General features: G+C 50.9%; 1 protein-coding gene across 7 annotated transcripts in view; it reads left to right on the top strand.

Annotated features, from left to right (window-relative positions):
- The window catches only part of SMG6 (SMG6 nonsense mediated mRNA decay factor), a 238,058-nt gene that overhangs the window by 215,592 nt on the left and 2,268 nt on the right, over positions 1–20,198 (top strand). For 3 of the 7 annotated variants that reach the window (XM_077851715.1, XM_077851717.1, XM_077851716.1), the window contains 4 exons: positions 3,735–3,881; positions 13,677–13,830; positions 16,769–16,980; positions 17,293–17,374. In XM_077851715.1, coding sequence (XP_077707841.1) covers positions 3,735–3,881; positions 13,677–13,830; positions 16,769–16,980; positions 17,293–17,374 — 595 coding nt within the window. Of the gene's footprint in view, positions 1–2,058; positions 2,295–3,734; positions 3,882–13,676; positions 13,831–16,768; positions 16,981–17,292; positions 17,375–20,198 lie in introns of those variants that run through there. The other 4 variants (XR_013354056.1, XR_013354057.1, XM_077851719.1 and 1 more) reach the window with 3 other exon arrangements.

Raw genomic sequence — 20,198 nt, forward strand, 5'->3', positions numbered from 1 at the left:
TAGGGTTCAGGCTGAGGATCAAGTTTATAGATGTGTGGAGCTCAGTGCAGCACAGGCCTGAACTCCAGCCTCCAGCACACGTACAGGAAGAGCTGACATTGCTGGCCCCGTGTGGAAAATCACCCCCTCCCCTGGCCTACTCTCCCTCCCTCCCTTGCTCCCTCCCTCCCTCCTGCACATCCTGATGTGATTAAGGAATTCTCCTCTTGTTTGTTTGCCCTTGGTTGTTCCTGTAGCCCTTGCTTCACTCCAGACCATGTGTATATGTGTGTGTGCACACGCATGCGCACGAACCTGTGTACCCATCCTGGCTAAACCCCACCTACAGTTGCCCTCCTATGCGTGTATGTGTGCAGATATGTATATTTTGAGGGTGATTGTTGTCATGGGCCTGTATGTGCTAGGTTTGTGTGTCAGTTGAAGTTGAACTCTGCTGCCAGCTTCCCTGCTGGCTCTGGGTTCTTGAGTAAGTGTGAGTGTGTGACAGTGTTGGCACATGTGTACATTTGATAGTATTGCCAGCTGCACTGCTGTATGTCTGGGTAAGCCTGTCTGGGATTGCATGCACACACACAGACCACTTTTGCCTGGAAGTTGACTCTCCTTTTTTACCCCACAGTGTTAAAGACAGAGGAGTCTTAGGTGGGAAGGAACGTGGGGCTTCAAGAAGGGACGGAAGTGATTCCAGCCAGAGGCCAGGTCAGCCGTAGGCCAACACAGTCATTTGGCCCACAGCGGTCTCGAGCGCCTGGTGGAGCAGGGTGGGGTGCAGGGATGAAATCAGCAACAGGCTGGGGAAGCCAGATGTCAGCTGGGAGCTGGCGTTTGTGATCTGAAGCAGTGATAGAGTGGCCACCTTTGGTTCAGAGTCTTCCGAGCAGCAGAGTCTTGGACTGGCTTCATTAGAATAACTGGAGAACCCCACCCCACCCCTGATGACACAGGGCTCAGCTTCCAGGACAGAGGTGGTTCCAGGGATAAAGCTGAGCCCATGATTCCAGACTCGGATGAAACCTGGGCAGGGAATAATGGGAAAGAATGAGCTGTCATTATGGGAGGGGACAGCAGGCTTGCTAAAGCCATCGGGGTGTCCAGGCTTCGAGCAGGACAGCTGTGTCACCCCAGCTCTGGGCACGGTGCAGGGAAGCATGGGTGGGCAGCACCTCAGCCAGCTCTCTCACCCACACTGCAAGGCTGAGGCAGACAGTGGAAAGTAAGCAAGGCCAGCTTTCCAGGATTGCTAGGAGAGATGTCCTCTGGCCAGTGAAGCCTGTAGTACCAAATCCAGTTAGGCTGGTGAGGCCCCCAGAGAAGGGCACAGTGTAGAAGCCAAGGAGGGTCTCCACCACTCTGACAAGGAGCAGACTAGATCTTTGGGCCCAAAGTTTGGCTGTGCCACACTCTTTCTCCTAAGGCTTATTGACCAGACAGAGGTTGTGACCCACGCCATGCTGCCCACTTCTTCCTTTTCCCACGAGCCTCCTGGGTTCCTTTATGTTAGTGGCCCCTGGGAAACCCTGCTTACCCTAGTCTGTGTAATTTCATAACCCCACACTTCCTCGTTTGCTGTGAGAGTTGAGTGAACCTCAGACAAGCCTCACTGACCCCCTTTTGACCTCAGTCAAGCTCACTCCAATCCCCACGATAACCCTGTGTATCCCTGATGAGAGCAGGCAGAGGCAGTGTTGCCCCATAGGCTGGCCCACCATCCTGTCCCACTCACTCTGGTCCAGGTTAACCCCACGAGCAAGGAAGTAAGTGTGCAAAGAGTCTTCTGCCTTCTCATATGCTGGGCCTCCTGGAAATGAATCCTGTGACACTATAGCCTGTGGGTTGTAAGATGTATGGTCACTGTAGATAGCATCCCAGACCCCTGAGACTTCTTGGATGGTGGCAGTCCTAGCCTCATCCTGAGACCCCCTAAACCAAAAGACTGAGTCACTGAAGCTAGTTGGGGGAGGAAGATTCTTTGTTTCTTCAGATGTCATTCTTCATGAGCCAAAGAGAGTCCTATTCCTTAGGGATACTACCAAAACACCTGTCTTCCTACCCCTCTAGATTCTGCTCCCAAGACAAAGCATCACCTACCCACCCACACACTTTACCAATGACTTTCAGCCAAGAAAATCCATCAGAATATCATCTTGAGATGGACAGTTAGAGGAGAGAGCAGACTGTATGGAACACATCCCAGGTGGGCCTGCTGGAAGCCTGGCAAAGCTGAGGCACTCAGGGCTGGTTTGGCCTTACTGTCTAGATTCAAGAGCCCAGCCCTGTGCTCTTGCCTACTTTTGGTAAGATTACACACTTTGGAGTCAGACTCATGGGGATTTGAATCCCTCCTCTGCCACTTACTAGCTGTTAACCTTGAGCAGATTGTTTACCTTTCTAAACCTCAGTGTGTTCATTTATTAAAGTAGGGATAGATAGATGGATGGATGGATAGATAGATAATAAATAAATAAATAAATAAATAAATAAATAAATAAATAAATAAATAAATAAATAAATGAGGGATAATAGTAGCATCTATTTCAAAGACCATCATGAGGGACACCTGGGCGGCTCAGCAGTTGAGCGTCTGCCTTCAGCTTAGGGCGTGATCCCAGCAGATCCCTGTATGGAACCTGCTTCTCCCTCTGCTTGTGTCTGTGTGTGTGTGTCTTGTGAATAAATAAAGTATTTTTTTAAAAAGACCATCATGAGTATTAAATGAGTTGATACATGAAAAAACAGCCCAGTTAGGTGGCCAATAGTAAGCATTCAGTAAATGTACTTGTTATTGTCATAATCACTGTCATTATCATCATCCAGGTAGAAACACAGGAATCTTCTACTAATGACTCCATTACCCATGCTAATCCTATCCCTCAGAGGACATGCTCTTGGGCAGCTGCATGTTCTCTGCTGACCAAGGTCAGAAGTGAGAGAGTGAAGAACAGAGCCTGGGACCACCCGGAGAGTGGGGGCTTCTGAAAGCTGAGGCTGCAAGCAGGGAGGGCCATCCCTGGGGAAGGCTCCACCAGCCTGGCAGGAGGCTCCTGAAGCTAGCAAGCCATCTCCTAGCCTGCCCAGACCCAGGAGGGCAGCTGAGCAAGGTCATGTCATGTGAATTCCTGTAATGGGGCTCAGCAGCCCTCACAGTCAGGCTGTGGTTTAAAAAAAAAAAAAAAAAAAATCAGGAAAAAAAGAAATCAAGAAATCAGGACAAGGTCTGCTGAACTACAGCATCTGCTCCCTAAAGCCATCTGGGGGAGCAGGGGAGCTTCCATGCCTAACTCCCAGCTCATGGCCAGAATGGATGCCTATCAGATCATTAGCAGAAATTAGACTTAAATTGAGTGGTTTAACCTTCTTTGTTGTTTTCCCCTTTGATGATTTTAAAATGGAAATAGGTTCAAAGCTTTACTTAGTGAGTGCAGAGGAGAATGGAAAGCTGTGTGTTTAAGCATGGAAGTATATTTGTGTGTGAGTGACTTCTCATAGGACCTGTGAGCCTCCAGAAGGAAAGAGCCTGGAGTGCAAAAGGGAGCAGTTGGGAGGCGGGGGGGAGGTGGCAGCTTCTCTCTATTCCCTCTCTGCTTCAGTTAAGGGAAGCACACACCTTAAGGCCCTTTGCAAGAAAGATCCAAGTAAGCATGGAATTGGGAGTGCTGGACGGACAGAAGGGTGGGTATGGTAAGGGCCATGGGCTCACATCTTCTCTCTCCCCTGACCTACTCCATCATCCAAAGGAGGAGGACGTGGTGATTGAAGACTTTGAGGAAGATTCAGAGGCCGAAGGCAGCGGGGGTGAGGATGACATCAGGGAACTTCGGGCCAAGAAGCTGGCTCTGGCAAGGAAGATAGCTGAGCAACAGCGTCGCCAAGAAAAGATCCAGGTGGGGCTTGTCTGGAGAGGGTGGTTCCCATCAGGGTGGTGACTGTACAGGGTATGAGGAGGGTGTGAGTTGAGAGTAGGCATGAACAGGACCCTCTCAGAAAGAGACTGTCTGGCAGTGTCCTTACTGATTCCACCCATTTTCTTCCTCCATTACCAAATTCTGATAGCACATATGGTGCCTGGAGTCTCCCTCCTTGTGGACTCCGAAGGCAAAAGCAGGTTCTTCTCAAAGAATCTGATGAAAGCTTCTTCCCCAGTCATGATCTGTGAATATATACCCACATATAACACACTCATCCACACAATCTCAGGAGATTCAGAGTTCCCCCTAAACCTTATCGATACTCCTAGAGAGGTCATAGGTACTCTGTAGAGGACACCTCTTACCAGGGAAGAGAAAGTCATAGCCACAGTCTGATTATCTGGGCTCCAAATGTAATGCCCAAGCCCCTCTGAGCAGGACACTCTGGACCCTCCCAGAGAGAAACTACTTCTCCATACAAGATTCTTCCACCCATCAGCTCTCTGGTCCCCTGCCTCCACTTGCAGCAGGTTTTTCTTTATGGCTCTCCCAGATCTGTCCTTTGTACTATAAACTCACTTCCTCTTATCTAGGCCTCAAGGCAGACAGGGAAGAGCCAGTCATGCTCCTCCCTTTAAAGACTATAAGCATGGCGAAGCATCAGGACTCTTTAGGAATGTCTTATTTTTAATCCTCTCTTTAGCCACCCCTTGCTTTTGGCTCAGAGCTTAGCACATTGTGGTCAGGCAGACCTGATCACATTCTGGACTCCACCATTTACTGGGTTTGTGACTTTGGGCACATTGTTTAACTTCTCAGAGCCTTTTTCTCCATCTGTAAAGTGAAAGTGGTAATAGTGCCTACCTCCTAGAATTACTGTGCAGCCTACAGGAGCCAGTGCATTGTGCAGCACTTAACACAATGAGTAGCACACAGTGTGTACTCCATAAATGGTCACTGTGGTCTCATACTTGTCAGAACACCAATCAGAACTCTGCCCTGGGAAGAGGAATGGATACCAGCAGGGATCCATTGTTTTTGAGACATTTATGCCCTCTTGCCAATTGGTGTCAAGTGTGTGATACCTCTGCCAGGTCATTGTTATGGTATGACTGCCCTTATGGGGTCTGTATGGAACTGTCTGTTGTGACCTACAAAGCAACTTCATCCTCAAGCTGTCTTTCTTCCCATCCTGTGGTTCTTTTCTTCCTCACCATTAATCTTCCCAAAAGTTCTACCTGTACTCACCACCTCCACGTCTTGACCCTCAACCCAGCAGTTATAGAAATTGTTGTTTCGGAAGTCAGCAAGTCCCTGTCTTTATCAAGTCTCAGTCCCCATCACAATTGGCATCTCTGCAGTGATGGGCCCTCTCATCCATAGCTTAGCATAAGTGAGCCCTCGTCTTCTCCTCTCTGTTGGCCACACCACCCTTTTAGGCTTCCTCACCACCATTCTCCTCTTGGTCCCCTCCTTCCTTTTTTATTACTTCTTAGTCTCAGCTGCAGAGTTGGCACTCAGCAAATATTTGTTCGGTGACTTAATAGACAGTAGCAACTAGAGAATCCTCTTAAAATTCCTCACTGGCTTTTAACCCCTTATGTCTCATTTCTTATCAAACCCTATGTGTTCACTTACTCCCTTCTCTCTTGTCTTCCCATTGCCACAACTGCTATTTTGGTCCACGTGCTGACTTGGATCATAGCAGTCAAGGCTCATGCATTGCACAACTCCAGGGGGTGCTGTTCACTTGGTAGTCTGAATGGCAGCTCCTAGAGTCGTGTGGTACTGAGCCCCTGTCCACCTCAGCACTTTCAGTGCACCTTGTGTGCTTTTATCATTCTCTTCCCAGAAAAGCTACTCCCCTGCTCAGAAATCATCAGGGCCTTTGCTTTGCTAATAAAGTCTGAATCCTGATTATGGCATTAAAGGTTTTCTCATCTGTTCCCAGTCTTTCTCCAGCCTCTTCTCCTATCCCCCATGAGTTTTACTAGCTGTATAACATCGGGAAAATAATTTCACTCCTCTGAAACTGTTTCCTCATTTGTAATATGAAAGTAATAACAACACCTACCTCAAAAAGTTATGTGTAAAGTATCTGTCTGGACACTAAGGCCCTTCTCCCTGGACAACACTGACCGTCCTCTCCTCTCACTGTCCCCTGACATACTCTACCCTTACCCACGCTCCGGTCTCTGTTCATGCTGTTCCCTCAGAAGGATACCCTTTTTCTGCTCCACATTTCCTGTTACCTGTTGAAACTCTATTTTTCTTTCAATCCTCAGATGAAACTTCATCTCCCCAGTGAAGCCTTCCCTGATACCCCTCAGGAGGAATTCATCTCTCTTTGCTCAGTGTTCCTGTGGCACTGATTTATACTTCATTTGTGATATTTATATCATGTCTCATATTACAGTTATTTCTGGACTTGTTCCCCGCCCCCCGCCAACCCCCTCTCCCCCAGTACTCTGAACTCCTTAGAAGCAAGTACTGTGTCTTCAGCTCAGTTTAATAAGTGATGATGAGCATCTGTGAGGCTGCTGGTCAGGGGACACAGGAGTGAACCAAAGAAGTTCCACCCCAGAATGTACAGAGTGTACAGTGAATGGAGAAGCCAGTGATTTGAGGCGAGTGTACATTGTTGCCAAAGAGAAATACAGGATGCTGTGGGAGCACATGCCATGGGGGCATGACCTGTCGAGAGCACCATTCTCAGCTTAGCCTATCGGGCAACATGCAGTACCTTGCAAACAGGAGGTCTTATATGAGACTTGATGTCTGGTGCCTGTGGCTGCCCCTGCTTGAGACACATGTTGTCCCTGTCACCTCCTTCAAAACAGGCTGCTCAGGCCTGTGCACCAAAGGCCTGCTGGGGCTTGAGTTTGCTGTGGGCCCTTTAAGAACCGGCCCCACATGTACCACTGCTGGCAGCCCTGCCTCCTGTCAGCCTTCTTCCTCCAGCCTCACAGCCACAGGAGGATTTCTCAGCAGAGGAAAAATTCCCCCCTTCCTCCCACCCCCCCTCCCTTTTAATGCCCGGGGCCCTTCACTTCCATAATTCTTCATTTTCCAGCCTTGAACGTAAGCCAGACACATCTGTCTGGCCATATGCGTGAACCCTGGAGTCTGTGCCGAGGTGGCTGTAAAACAGGGCCGGTGAAGGCCCTTCTGGGAGAGCACACACATGTGTGTGCCCTCAGGCCATTGGCTCTCTGCCCAGAACCACGGGGCTGCAGCACTCCAAACCCATGTTAACCTTTTCTTATTTTTCCTCTTTTTGTTTAATTTAAGGGGGGAAAATCCCAAGGAAAAGGTATAAATTGTCCTGGGAGTCAGGGAGAGGCTCCGAGCTGGAGAGGCCATTATTGTTGGCAGGTACCTGGGTCACACTAATACAATAAGGAAGAGAGGAGCATCGGGTGAATTAAGATCGGAGAGATGGGCTGTAAATTACACTGCTCTGAACTCCATCAGTCTCCAGGGGTGTTAACCGAGAGGTGTAAGGCAAGTCCCCAGCTCCCGGCGCCTTTTACAGATGCAGCAAAACAGGAACCACACATGTTTGGGGAAGGGGATATGAAGATAGAGTTGAAAAAAATCCTCCTGGCCCCCATGATGACTATAAAGTCCAACTGGGATCTGGGGCTCCAGCCACACCCCCACTTCCCTTCTCCCACCTAGACCCCTGGGCCCGAGCTCATCTGTGGGCTGGGGTAGGCGAGACCTGGCCTCCCTCCACAGCCTGTCCCTCCCTGCTTCCGGCGTTGCACAGAGGCTGGTGAGTGGGGCCAAGTGGAGGTCAGAATAGGGGTGTGGGCAGCTCTCAGGGCCTGTGCAGCTGGAGCCATGGCACCTAGGCAAGTCCTTGAATATTGGGGGGCCAGGTCCACCCACCTGGGGCTTTGAGACCGCTGAGTCTCTGGCTCAGCCCAGGCTTTGCCTGTTGCCAGAGACACCTCTTCATATTAGGTTGGTTCTGCCCACCTCGATGCTTTCTGACTGAGTCCTTTTCCTTCCCGTTGCCATTCTTGGGGGCTGCCCAGAGACCAGAGCGCAGGGTACATGCTTTGTCTGGGAAATTGGTCAGAGGTGTTTCAGTCCCCATTAGGCCCCTAGGGCAAAGCAGTCACTGAAAACCCGCCTCTAGGCATGAGGCGTGGCTTCTTGGCACCTCATCCTGGCCTTGTGAATCCCCCGCCTCCTCTCTGCCTCCACGAGGCTTTGCTGTGATTTGTGCTGCTGTCGGGCGGGGTCGGGTTTCCTGAGCAGTTGCAAACATCCCACCTGAAACATAACAGACTCTTCCTCTGGCCACAGCTATTGTTTCCCTCAGCATTATGGCCACAGTCTTGCTCTGTAGCCAGCAATGACATGTGTTCTGAAAATAGCTTGGCTCCCCTGTCCCCTTCCCGCCCACCCACCCTCCTGAAGATGCAGTCACTCCTTTGTGGTGGCCCCAGGAGTTTCACTCTAAATATAGCTGCAGCCCATTCACACTGCCACCCAGCTGGGGGAGGGTGGTGCTGTGGAACAATGGGGCACACACAGAGCCCCCCACACCTGTATGGAAGCTAGCGGAAGGCCGACACTCAACCGTGGCTCCTAGCTGTCGGAGGCAGGGTGGGAGCCAGTGTACTACCAGGCCAGGGGCACGTTCACGCTGGGGCAGGAAAGCACATCAGCCTGCAGAGCTGGGCAGCCGCCCACCCTGCTCCAGCCATTCGAGAGCCCAATCTAGCTTCTCTGCAGACTCCAGCATCCACAACGTCCTGTCTGCCTACAGAATGGTCAGGCTATTGGCTGGAACACACCCATTGGCCAGTGCTGCTTAGAGCAAGCTCAGGGGTCATGCCAGCCCTGCCACTCCCTCTCCATCAGGAAAGGGCACAGGTCTTTGGCATTCTCACAATGAGAGCTAGTGGGTAAAATTCAATCAGAGTACCTTTAAAATGCCTTCCAACTGTGACATTCTGTGATTGAGCTCACTGAGCTCTTTTTTTTTTTTTTTTTTTTTTTTAATTTTATTTATTTATGATAGAGAGAGAGAGGCAGAGACATAGGCAGGCTCCATGCACCGGGAGCCCGATGTGGGATTCGATCCCGGGTCTCCAGGATCGCGCCCTGGGCCAAAGGCAGGCGCCAAACCGCTGCGCCACCCAGGGATCCCTACTGAGCTCTTATAATATATCAAAACCTATGCTAGATATTGTTAGAGAAGCCATTCTCCTTGAGCTCCTCACAGTCTAATTTGAGAATACAATCATTCCTCACAATGATAAGAACTAACAAGCAAATCATCCTACTCTTAACTTTTAAAAAGAGAACAAGTGTTCAGTAAGTTCTGTGGTACTGACTTTGAACAACCAGAGGAGGGATCCTAAGCAGGAACTTTACCATGAGCTCCCACCCTACTAAATCAGTGACGTGACATTCCAAAGGGTGGCGGATGGTCCTGCCTGCTTTCTCTCACAAACGCAGCATCTGCTCCCTCTGGTTTCTGTGGCTCAAGAAGGAACTGCCTATCTGCACTTTTTGGTGGTTATCTCACCAACTCTTCCTATTTTTTATTTCATTTCCATTTTTCCATGTTTCATTAAAAAAAAAAAAACCCTTCTATGTCATTAAAGAAAAAAAAGAAACAATAAGTATCATGAGTCTTATCATAAAAATCACTAGTCCTCTCTGTCCCCCCTCCCCATCTCCCATTCTGCCCCTGAGTGGTTTCCCCAGAAGTTTTCCCTCCTGGATATTTAGAAGGTGACACGTGGAGCTGGGCAGGAGGAAAGGAAAGTGACACTTGTGAAGTAACTGATATGTGTGGATCAGGCATTTTCCTAGATACTTTCATATATGGAGTGAGCACAGAAGTTTGCTGTGGTACAGAACTTCTCACTTCTGGTGAAGACATGGCTCTGGCCAGAGAGGCCCAGGATAACTGATTCCTGTCACCCAGGAGAGAAGGAAGCAGCCCCACTCCCTGTGGAGCCCTAAGCAGAAGGAAGACCTGAAAAGGCCTTCTCTTGATGTGGCTCTGCTTCATGACATGGGTTCTCCCAAGTTCCACAGCTCCCATGTGAGCTAATTGTGTTACCTTTTATTTGTAATTCTCAGTGTCTCAATTTTTAGTGGGTCAGCATCCCCAAATCATCCCCACTATCTAGAAGGAACTTAACCTGTGAAAGAGCCCTTCTCCCAAGCCTGTTAGCTTCCTCATTAGATGTTATTGTGGATTATCTCTTTTCCAGTTTCCCACCAGCCTACTCAAGGATGCTCTCATACTTCAGAGAAAAGTTGGTCACTTAGCACCTTCCAGAAACAGAATTGAGTTCTTTTTTCTTCCACGCTTGATGACAACTTGGTCCTTATTCTCAGTGATCTGATTCAAAGCATCCATGCTTTCCTTGAGTTCTCAGTTCATTCTCCAAGGACCACTGTGGCCCAGTCTTAGCTGCAGAAGGAGGGTTCCTGTGGAACTCTCCTTCCGGGTCAGCACACTTGACTCCAGTCCAGGGCCAGCCTGTCTGAATCACAGCATTCCGATTGAGCCCCCCTCACCCCCACCAGAGGCTTCTGCAGCTTTTTACTCATACAAACAAAAATAAATCTCACTACCGGCCTCTGAACTCCGCAGCAGCTTGCTTCCCCCGTCTCCCCAAGCGTCCCATGGCTATGAGTGGGGACTTGGCACTCTCCCCACCGACATCACTTTTTCACTCCCTGCGCATCCTGTGTCCTTCTCTCACCGTGCGACCCAGAGATCAGAATGGGACGTGACGGCCAGCACAGGCGCCGTGCACAGCTGCCAGGAATCTGACGGGTAAAATCTGGAAAAGTTGGGAGGGCAAATGCTAAGTGTGCACGTGTGCGCGCATAGGCGCGCGCATGCACACACACACACACACACACACACACACACACACACACCACCACTACCACCACCAGTAAGAGAGGGCCGGAATCACAGACACCACAGAAGAAGCCTGCAGACTCCCAGTCCCTCCTCAGTCTGCCATTCTTTTGAAGGGGCCTGGGCCAGTGTCATGACCCAGGTATGACACCCCTTCAAGGCCCATGGGTACCCCAGGAGAAGGGGGAACAGCTTCATTTAACCTCCTGAGACTCCGTCAGGGTATGTGGGGAACAGGAAGCAGTTGTGTGGTGACTCACTAGGCAGAGCCAGGTTAAGGGAAGTTGTCTGCGGGCGTCCCTGGGACCGGATGATGGCAGCACAGCTCCAACCACCCTCATATAGCCTGACCCCACCCCACCCCTGGGGAACCAACAGGGCTGCCACCTCCCTAAGAGGCTGTGGCCTTTGTTCACCTTTCTGGCCCTGAGCCAGAGCTCAGAGAATTCAGACGGTTAGAGATTCCCTGTACCCTGCTCCTAGGCGCTGCTTCTGCCCTGCCCTCAGAACACACAAGTGAAGAGACGCCTGGGTGGCTCAGCGGTTGGGCATCTGCCTTTGGCTCAGGGCGAGATCCTGGGATACAGGGATCGAGTCCCACATCGGGTTCCCTGCATGGAGCCTGCTTCTCCCTCTGCCTGTGTCTCTGCTTCTCTCTGTGTGTGTCTCTTGTGAATAAATAAATTAAATCTTAAAAAAAAAAAAAACCACACACACAAATAGGCTGTCCAGCCCCCACCCTCCCACCCTCCCTCGGCCACCTGGCTTAAAGGCCAGCTCTCTAAAGGTGGAATTACCGGTACAGGGTCCAAGGAGCTTATTACTGTTCATACAGAGTAAAGAATGGCAGCCAGTTCCTTTTTAGAGTCACACCAGAGCTGGACTATCATTTCTGGAGGCAGTAAAACTAAGATGTGAAGAGTCGCAGTGGGGCGGTGGCAGAGACCTAGTGCTTAACTTAGGACCGTGAGCCCCTGCCCTCTCGGAGCCTGTGTCACCATTCTGTTCCTTCTTACCCAGAAAGGCAAAGATCTGGGTGCCTGTGATACCAAAAAATATGTTCCTGGCAGTGGAAAAGCTGGATAGAGCACAGCAAGACCTGGGGAAATGAGCAATGGGAATGCTGCTGCTTCCTTATGAGGAGGAAGAGTAGAGTCCCGAGCTGCTAAACAATGTTATATGTCTGTTATACCTTAAGAAAAGATAATTTTTTTAGAAAATGCCCCAAGCCGAGTTTAGTGGAATGTGTGTCATCCTATAGTTGGCAGCCCCATGGGGAGGGACTGTGACCCAAGTCCCCTGGGAAGATGGCCAGCAGTAGGGGTACTTTCCCCTGATGAGGTGAGAGCAGTAGGAAGACCAGCAGACTGGGGCTCTCAGCTGCAATTCTCATGCCTGCCAGTGGCCTGTGGCCTGTGCCTTCCACCAGCTGTGGTGGCAGTGGCAGCAACGACTTAGTCATAGGAAGAGGTCCCCAGTAGGTCACAGAGAAGCCACCCCCAGCATTCAGAGGCATGCCCTTTCAATTTTACTGTCATTGCCAGTGAAACCTGAGCGCCTCCCTCACTGACTGTTAGTGGCCAGGCCCAGCACTGTGGGACCCATCTCAGTTGGCACGCACATCTCCTCCCCTGCCCTGAGCCTGTGTCTCTACCCTTGCACGTTGGTGTGTGGCGAGATCATGAGGTGGGGTGACAGGACCAGTCCCTGCAAGGCTTGTACTGGTGCCCTCCTGCTATGTACACAGGGAGCACGCCAGGCAGATGCCAGCAAATCATTTTGCTTCTTGGCCATGGACCCACAAGAGGAAGCAGCACAACAGCAACCATGTTCTCGAGTGACAGACATACCCAGAGCCTATCTCAAAGGCCCTTCTGCCACTCAGGGCTCTGTCAGACTTGAGAAAGTCAGGCTTTCACAGATGTGTGTGGAGCTTCCCTGAAGGATGTGAGCCTCCATCAGACAAGGCCTCAGCCATGTGTTTTTCGAGGTGTGGTGCATAGGCCACTCACTGGTGCTGCATGAGGTGGTTTTTTTAGTGATACAGAGGAGACCTTCAGCTTCTTACTATGGAAGTATAACTTGCACTAGTAAACTTGATACTGTGGTTATCATTGCTTAAGAAGTGGCTAAGCCAGAAAAAGTGAGTTGACTTAAAGTCAATTTAATGAAAGGTATCAAGTAAATAATAGAATAGATCCTACAAAAGTGCAGCAAAGGAGCACAAGTAGAACACAAAGACTCACGTTGAAGAAACGCTCTGCTGGTGAGTTGGGGTGGGGGGTGCAGTTCTCAGTTGCTCTTTGCAAGCATGTGAGTTGGGTCCAAATCCATCACACTCCTGCTGCGGGTATTAATGATTTCGTTGTTGGTGGCGGCACTGTTTTTGTGTAGCCGTTGAGTGTGACCTTTTTTTTTCCCTAACTACACAGTAAACTGAAATAACAAATGATACATGTATAACGTATTTGCACTGAGCAGTACCCCTTTCTACGCTGTCTAGATAACATCAGTGAAACCATTTTCATGTCCAAGGAAACTGACTGACTCTCCCTGGTTGACTTTTAGCCCAGGGTCTTACTTTCAGAAACCTGTTATTATTAATCCCATCAGGGTCCACTCTGTCCCAGGCAGGGTTTTAGGCACACCTCATTCCTCAGGCTGCTTAGTCCAAGTTGATTTTTATTGCAGTGCTTTGTCCAGCCCTTGGGCCTGACCCTCAGGCCTGACAGGGGCTGGCTATCCCTCTGGAGGGGGAAGAGTTTCAGGGGGCAGGATGCTGACACACTGTGAAGTCAGGGTCCTGGCTCATCCACCCGCTTGCCTACTCACTCTGGCTCACTCACCATTCTGTGTCCCTGTAGGCTGTCCTGGAGGACCAGAGTCAGATGAGGCAGATGGAGCTCGAGATCAGACCCTTGTTCCTTGTACCAGACACCAACGGCTTCATTGACCACCTGGCCAGTCTGGCACGGCTGCTGGAGAGCAGGAAGTACATCCTGGTGGTGCCCCTCATTGGTGAGTCAGGCCAGAACAACCCTGCACGTGTGCTGCAGCCCCCTCTACACACATGCCCCACAGCCCGGTGGCTGGGCAGGCAGAGAGCCCTGCTATGTGTGTATGACAGGATTTGCAGGGAAGTAGGGTATGCGGGGGGCAAGGAAATTTGTTTAATAATCAAAGCAGTTCAAATTATTATGGCTGATCCATGGCTTAAACTGCTTGAGCAAATGGACTCCTGTGTCCCAGCAACCAGAGGCTGCATGAGCCCAGCCCTTGTTTTTATCCTTATAAAGCTTGCAGTAAAACAGCAAAGCTGGTTCCCGTTATTGGTAAACACTCAGCCCTGGCAGATAACGGCAGTGCTGCTGGGTGGTCTGGCAGGGAGGCTGGGAGGATTTTGAAGTGGTTAGATGCCTTTGGTCTGATTGTCTTGTAGCTTTTCATGATCATTCTGTTGGTTCGAGGTAGCATTCTTCTGGCTAGTGTCACCCTAAGGCCAGGCTGATGGAAACCCTCCAGAGCAAGCCCTTGGCTCATGCCTGTGGATTCCTGCCACTTGGGCCCTCACCACTGTCTGGTCACTGGTGCTGGTGCAGGGTCAGCATCTCAGGACCCAGCTAGCTCTCTTCCACCCTCAGGCCAGAAGAGCCCAGCTGGGCTGTCTCCAGGGAACTGTCTAGGCACTGTCTTAGTTCTTGGAGCTCTGTGGTGGGTCAGCCTGAGGATGGGCTTTGAGCTCTGGGCTCCTAATACAATTGATACAGCTGATGGCTATCCTATGGAAGGAGAGGGTCTGGGAGGTGATTGGCTTTTCAGTGTCTCCTTCTCAGAAGCCACTTGGAGCAAGTTCGGGATCCTCATCCTCTGGAAAAGCTGCCAGACTGGCAGTCTGCCTGCCAAGCCACCTCTGACATCCATGCCAAGATGTTCCATTGGGCCTCCCCTCCTAGTCCCAAGTGTCTTAGTGCCAGAGGAGGGTGGAAACAAAGGGCAGGAAACATCCGCCCCTGCAGAGGCTATAGAACCCTGGGGGGTTGTGGGAAACACGTTAGCACCACCTGAGAATGTTGGCACTGAAGCAGCCCTCGTCCCGCCTCCACCCTCCCTGTCTTCCTTCCCCCTCCCCATGTGGCCTGGCCAGAACCTCTTAAATCCAGGCCTTAGACCTAAGGGAAGGCCTTCTGTTCTTCAAAAGTAGAGCAGCAAGACCATCAAGTTGTTTTAGCTTCCTCTCTTCCCTCACTGCATCCTGGGATGGGATAGCTATCCAGATAATATGTCTCTGTTCTTTCCTACTCCGGAGATTTTTAGGGGAAAGAAAGTAAGTGGTCACTTTTGCTAACAGTCAGGAAATGGATAACTGAGAGATTGCTGACATCTCAGGAGCTCCCTAAGACTTGGAAAGAGTGTCAGACACCATACCAGGCTAGCCAGGTTCTTGGTCCTCAGAACCGATTGTGCCCCTACTGTGTGCTCACACTCTCCTTATTCCTGGAGGATCCAGCAAAAGGCAGAGCTGTAAGCCCTTGGCCTTGAGAAGCTTGTTCAGCAGGGAAAGCCAGATGGTGGGGAGGGAGCAAATATATGAGAAAAAAAACCCTGGGGAGGACACACATAGAATAGATAGATGCCCACCCCCCCACTCCGTGGGTGCTAGGAAATGACAGCTCTGCCACAGAAGGGCAGGGCCGCCTCTTTGAACCTTCTTCAGTGGGACAGTGTCCCAACTCTCAGGATCTGTAAAGGGAACTCCTGTTCAGTGAGGCTTCCTCAGTGGATTCCCACTCTGTGTCCGGAGGACAAAGGGTTAAGCCGACAGCCTTCCCTGCTTGTTTCTTGTCTCTTTAACCTGCTTCTGCTCCTTAGACCTGACCCTAGCATGAAGAAGCCCCGCCTGGTGCAGAAGCACAAACAAGCTTCCCCTTTGAAGCCTGTTTAGTTTGGAAGCAGGAAAGGAGATTTTGGGATGGAATACCAGTTTTTCGTGTTTGATGTTCTGTTTGCTGTACCATACACTCGTCCACCACTACTTCCCAGCCTCAACCATACATTGTGTGGACATGCAGCAGTCTCAGGTTGATGAAAGTCTGGGCTCTGTGTGTGTGTCTGTGTGTGTGTATGTGTATTCCCACAAGGCCCTTTCCAGAAAGTGTCTCCGAATACCCAGACAGTGAGTGCCAGGCTCACCATGGAACAGCATGCTCATGCCGACTCCCTGAGCCATGAATCATTGCACTGAGGAGAGGCCTCAGACCCCAAACTCTCCCGGAGCCCCCAAGGAGTACATATTTCCCACTTGACCTCAGGCTTTTGGCTGGAATTTTGGAAAGAATCTTCACCAGAAAATGAAGCCGTGTCCCAGACACATAGGCAGGCAGACACACACACACACACACACAAACACACATGCAATATCAGGAGTAGATGTGCCAAGGGCATGGTTTGAGGGATACCAGGGTCCTTGCAAGTAAGGCTGTGACTATTGCTTCCCATTTGGTGACCTCCCTGCACTATGCCAAGGGATGGAGCAGAGAACTCTGCCCCTTATGAACTGCTGTGGTTGGAAATCCAGATTGATGAGGGGGAGGACCTCTTGTCCTTTAGTGGCTACCCTTGCCTCTCCTGAGAGACCCTTTCAATTTGATCCTATAACTGAGGAATGTGATTAGAGGGGCCAGGTTTCTTCCTCTGAATACAGCAGCTCCAGAAAATCCCTGTAGGTTCCTTCTAGGAGGAGGGTGGGGCCCAGAGGAGGAGGCATAAAGATAGAGCTCTGTGACAAGTCAGGAACACTTCTTGCCCCCCCACCTTTCCCTAGCATCATTGGAAGACTCCTGTGAACAGGATGGAGCCTGTAGTCTGACGGGGGACTGGCTGGGAAAGTGAGCCTAAAGTGTGAGGACAGAATTGTTGATTGCTGAGGCTGATACGTTGTGGGACTTTGTCTTATCAGTGATCAATGAGCTGGACGGCCTGGCCAAGGGGCAGGAGACAGACCACCGGGCTGGGGGCTATGCCCGTGTAGTGCAGGAAAAGGCCCGGAAGTCCATCGAATTCCTCGAGCGGCGATTTGAGAGTCGGGACACTTGTCTACGGGCCCTGACCAGCCGTGGCAATGAACTTGAATCCATCGCCTTTCGCAGTGAGGACATCACTGGGCAACTGGTAAGACCTGCAGCAGAAAAGGGGGAGCCCATAGCCACCCTCAGAACAGGGTGTCCAGGAGCTCGGACAGCTCAGGCAGCCCAGACAGCTTGGGGGCAGGCAGCTACCATCAAGGCCCCAGAGGGGCAGTTCTTTGTCCCCTAGATCACACTTGGCACAGTTGGGCCTGGCCAAGCAGGGCCAGAACATGTAGGGGAGGGACTCTGGGATGTGATCCTCCCCAAGACCCCAGATGGCACAAGTATACCTGTGCCTCCTCTGAATGGCGCCCCCTCCTGCCCAGTGGCATTTCTTACACTTTCTTCCCCCCAGGGTAACAACGATGACTTGATACTCTCCTGTTGCCTCCACTACTGCAAAGACAAGGCTAAGGACTTCATGCCCACCAACAAAGGTACAGTTTTGCCTCTGCCTCAGGATCATCCATACCCTCAGCCTTAGGGAAGGGTCCCTTCACCAATTCTGGCCTGGGAAGGTGGATGCAAGCCTGAGGCCAGCCTTCTGGAAATCCTACCTCTCTGTCACAGCTCCCCGCATCCCAGGTGGACCCTGGGCCAACTAGGGGTGACCTAGCCCTGGAAGCCAGGCTCTAGGCAGTGAGCTTTCCCACTCAACATGACTCCATTTCCTTTCTTGGGTCTTCAGTGAGTCCTCTGACAGCAAGAATGTCTATGATTCAGTGTAGCTTATTCTGGCCATGGTCTCCTGAACCCAGCCCTCTGCAGCTCTGAGAGGACAGTCCCCACTGGTCCCTAGGGCCCACCTTCCTTTTCCTGGCCACTCTCACCCTCTCAGTTCATCCCTAAATGTTTACCCTCCAGCAGGCCAGTAGTGGAGGTACTTCCCCAGCCAGTAGTGGGCCTTTTCTTCCTGTCTCTGTGTCATGTGACTTTGGGGGCAGGCAACAGATTGAAGACTGAGCCCTCAGCCCAATTTTCAAGGGCTCCTTGGTGACCAGTAGACCTGTCTTTGGGCCAAAGGCCCACTCTGGGACTCTTCAGGTATTTTAGCACCGCATCCTCAATCCAGAACGCTTTCCTGCACAGCCCTTCAGAGTCAACAGGGCTTGGGTATTTTCTGCTCCTGGCTCCCAAGACTCTGACATGTCTTCCTAGGACATCCTTGCTCTGTGTTATCTGCGGACTTGGGCATTCTTACTGCTAGGTTTCTAACTATGTATAGGGAACTACATCTTGTCATTTTCTTTTGGTGGTTGTTGCCCATCTCACTTCCCTGCTCAGTTTGCTAGCCCTGGCTTCCAAGCCGGTAGGGAGGTTGTCTTCTCTTCTGCTGCTCCTGCCACCTGTGTCCATGTAGCCCCTCACTCCTGCCTGGCTTTCTGCATCAGGGGCTCATAATGAGCCCACAGTGCTGTTCTTCAGGGGAGTCCTGCCACGATGCTTGCATGTTCTGTCCCTTGAGGCCAGACCTGGAGCAGTGAAGTGGTAGAAAGGGGTCCAACAGAGGAGCTTGGGCTCTGCTCCCAGGCAGCTTCTTAGAGGGGCACCTTCTGAGAGAGAGGTAGGCAACCTTGCAGAAGGCCTTGTTGAGAAGTATGGTTCCAATACTGCCACGGCCCCACCCAGCCTCGGAACTGTTTCTTTCTTAGCTGAGACACATTTTGGCTTTGGCCTTACTAGTCTCTCCACCCCCACTTCACCCCAAACAGCCTGCAGGAACCCATTGCCATCCTGGGGACCGCCCCTATCAGAATTACATCAGCAATGGCTAGTGTAATCAAACCCCATTTGTCAGTGTGAATTCTTAGCAGATTAACTTGTCAGATTCACAGAGAAACCGTCACTAAATGTTTATGTGTAAACGATGTTGAATTTTAAAATCATGTGGATTATGGCGGATGGGGCCTGACAAGATGACAGTCTCTGGTTTCTAACAAAGTGAAGTTACCAGTGTCAAAACAGAGGATGTTTATTGTTAAAAATGTCTGAAAGTATCCACAGAAACCCCTGCAGACCCCTGCCAGCAATGCTGGGCCTTAGTCGTCTATCCTAAGGCCTGGGACTCTCTTGGTCTAAGCCCCAGGACAGGAGCTGTGGGGCTACCTCGAGCAGCCAGCTGGGAACCCCAGAAAGCACAGCCAGCACACCCACGCCTGAAGGGCCAGGCCCAGGCAGCAGAGCCATCTAAGAGCATCATCTCTGCTCATGTGGCCTTTCCTCTCCCTGTCTGCCCACCGCAGCCCTCACCTCCCACCCATTCTCCTTCCGCCCGTCCCCTTCTCCCACCAGTGTCAGCCTCATGAGCCTCTCCCTCCCTCTTCCCCCAAACTCCTCCCAGGCTGACAGCCAGTTCTCAGCCTCCCCGCCTGGAGTTGGCAAGCCTGAAACTGCTCAGGTCCAGACCTGGACACTTGCAACTGCCCAGCCCCGCCAGCCCCCCCGCAGTTAGTAAGCCCCGCAGGACATTTCCTGTGCCTCACTGTCTGCCGGACCTCCGTCAGGAAATACCCAGCCTGGGACTAAGGGCTGAGGGGTGGGCCTACCACTGAGCGGCCTGACCTGGGGTGGGGATGTCACTCGTGTGGGTACTTGGCCCTGGCTTAAATTCTCTCCAGTACATTGAAAGGTTAGGGAATTTGGAAAAGAGACGTAGTGGAAGACATCTTGTTAAGAGGTCATCTGAAAAGAACAAAGGCTGCTTGTGATGATACAGAAGGGGCTTTAAAATATATCAAATTTGAATAAAATAGGGGATCCCTGGGTGGCTCAGTGGTTTAGCACCTGCCTTCGGCCCAAGGCATGATCCTGGAGTCCCGGGATCAAGTCCCAGGATTGAGTCCCACATCAGGCTCATTGCATGGAGCCTGCTTCTCCCTCTGCCTGTGTCTCTGCCTCTCTCTCTCTCTCTCTCTCTGTCTCTCATGAATAAATAAATAAAATCTTTAAAAAAAAACATTTGAATAAAATAAATATGGCTAGTATGATTGTAATGTTGTTGGGAAAAAAGCTTATGTAACAAGTATATATACTTGCACATGGGCATCAAAAAATCTCAGAGTATGCATAGATCTTAGCCCTGAAGGGAGAGAACCAGGAGGATGACTTTGACTTTTCATTTCCTTTGTCCTCTTCTGTATTGTTAGAGGTTCTCACCCTTTACCTTTACATTGATTACTTTCATGTAATAGAGGAAATTGCCTCTAACTCAGCCATCTTGGCACGGCTCTACCAGGGACCCTTGCTTGCCCTCCTCTCCTC

This window comes from Canis aureus, chromosome 16 (assembly GCF_053574225.1).
Source record: "Canis aureus isolate CA01 chromosome 16, VMU_Caureus_v.1.0, whole genome shotgun sequence".
Taxonomy (NCBI): domain Eukaryota; kingdom Metazoa; phylum Chordata; class Mammalia; order Carnivora; family Canidae; genus Canis; species Canis aureus.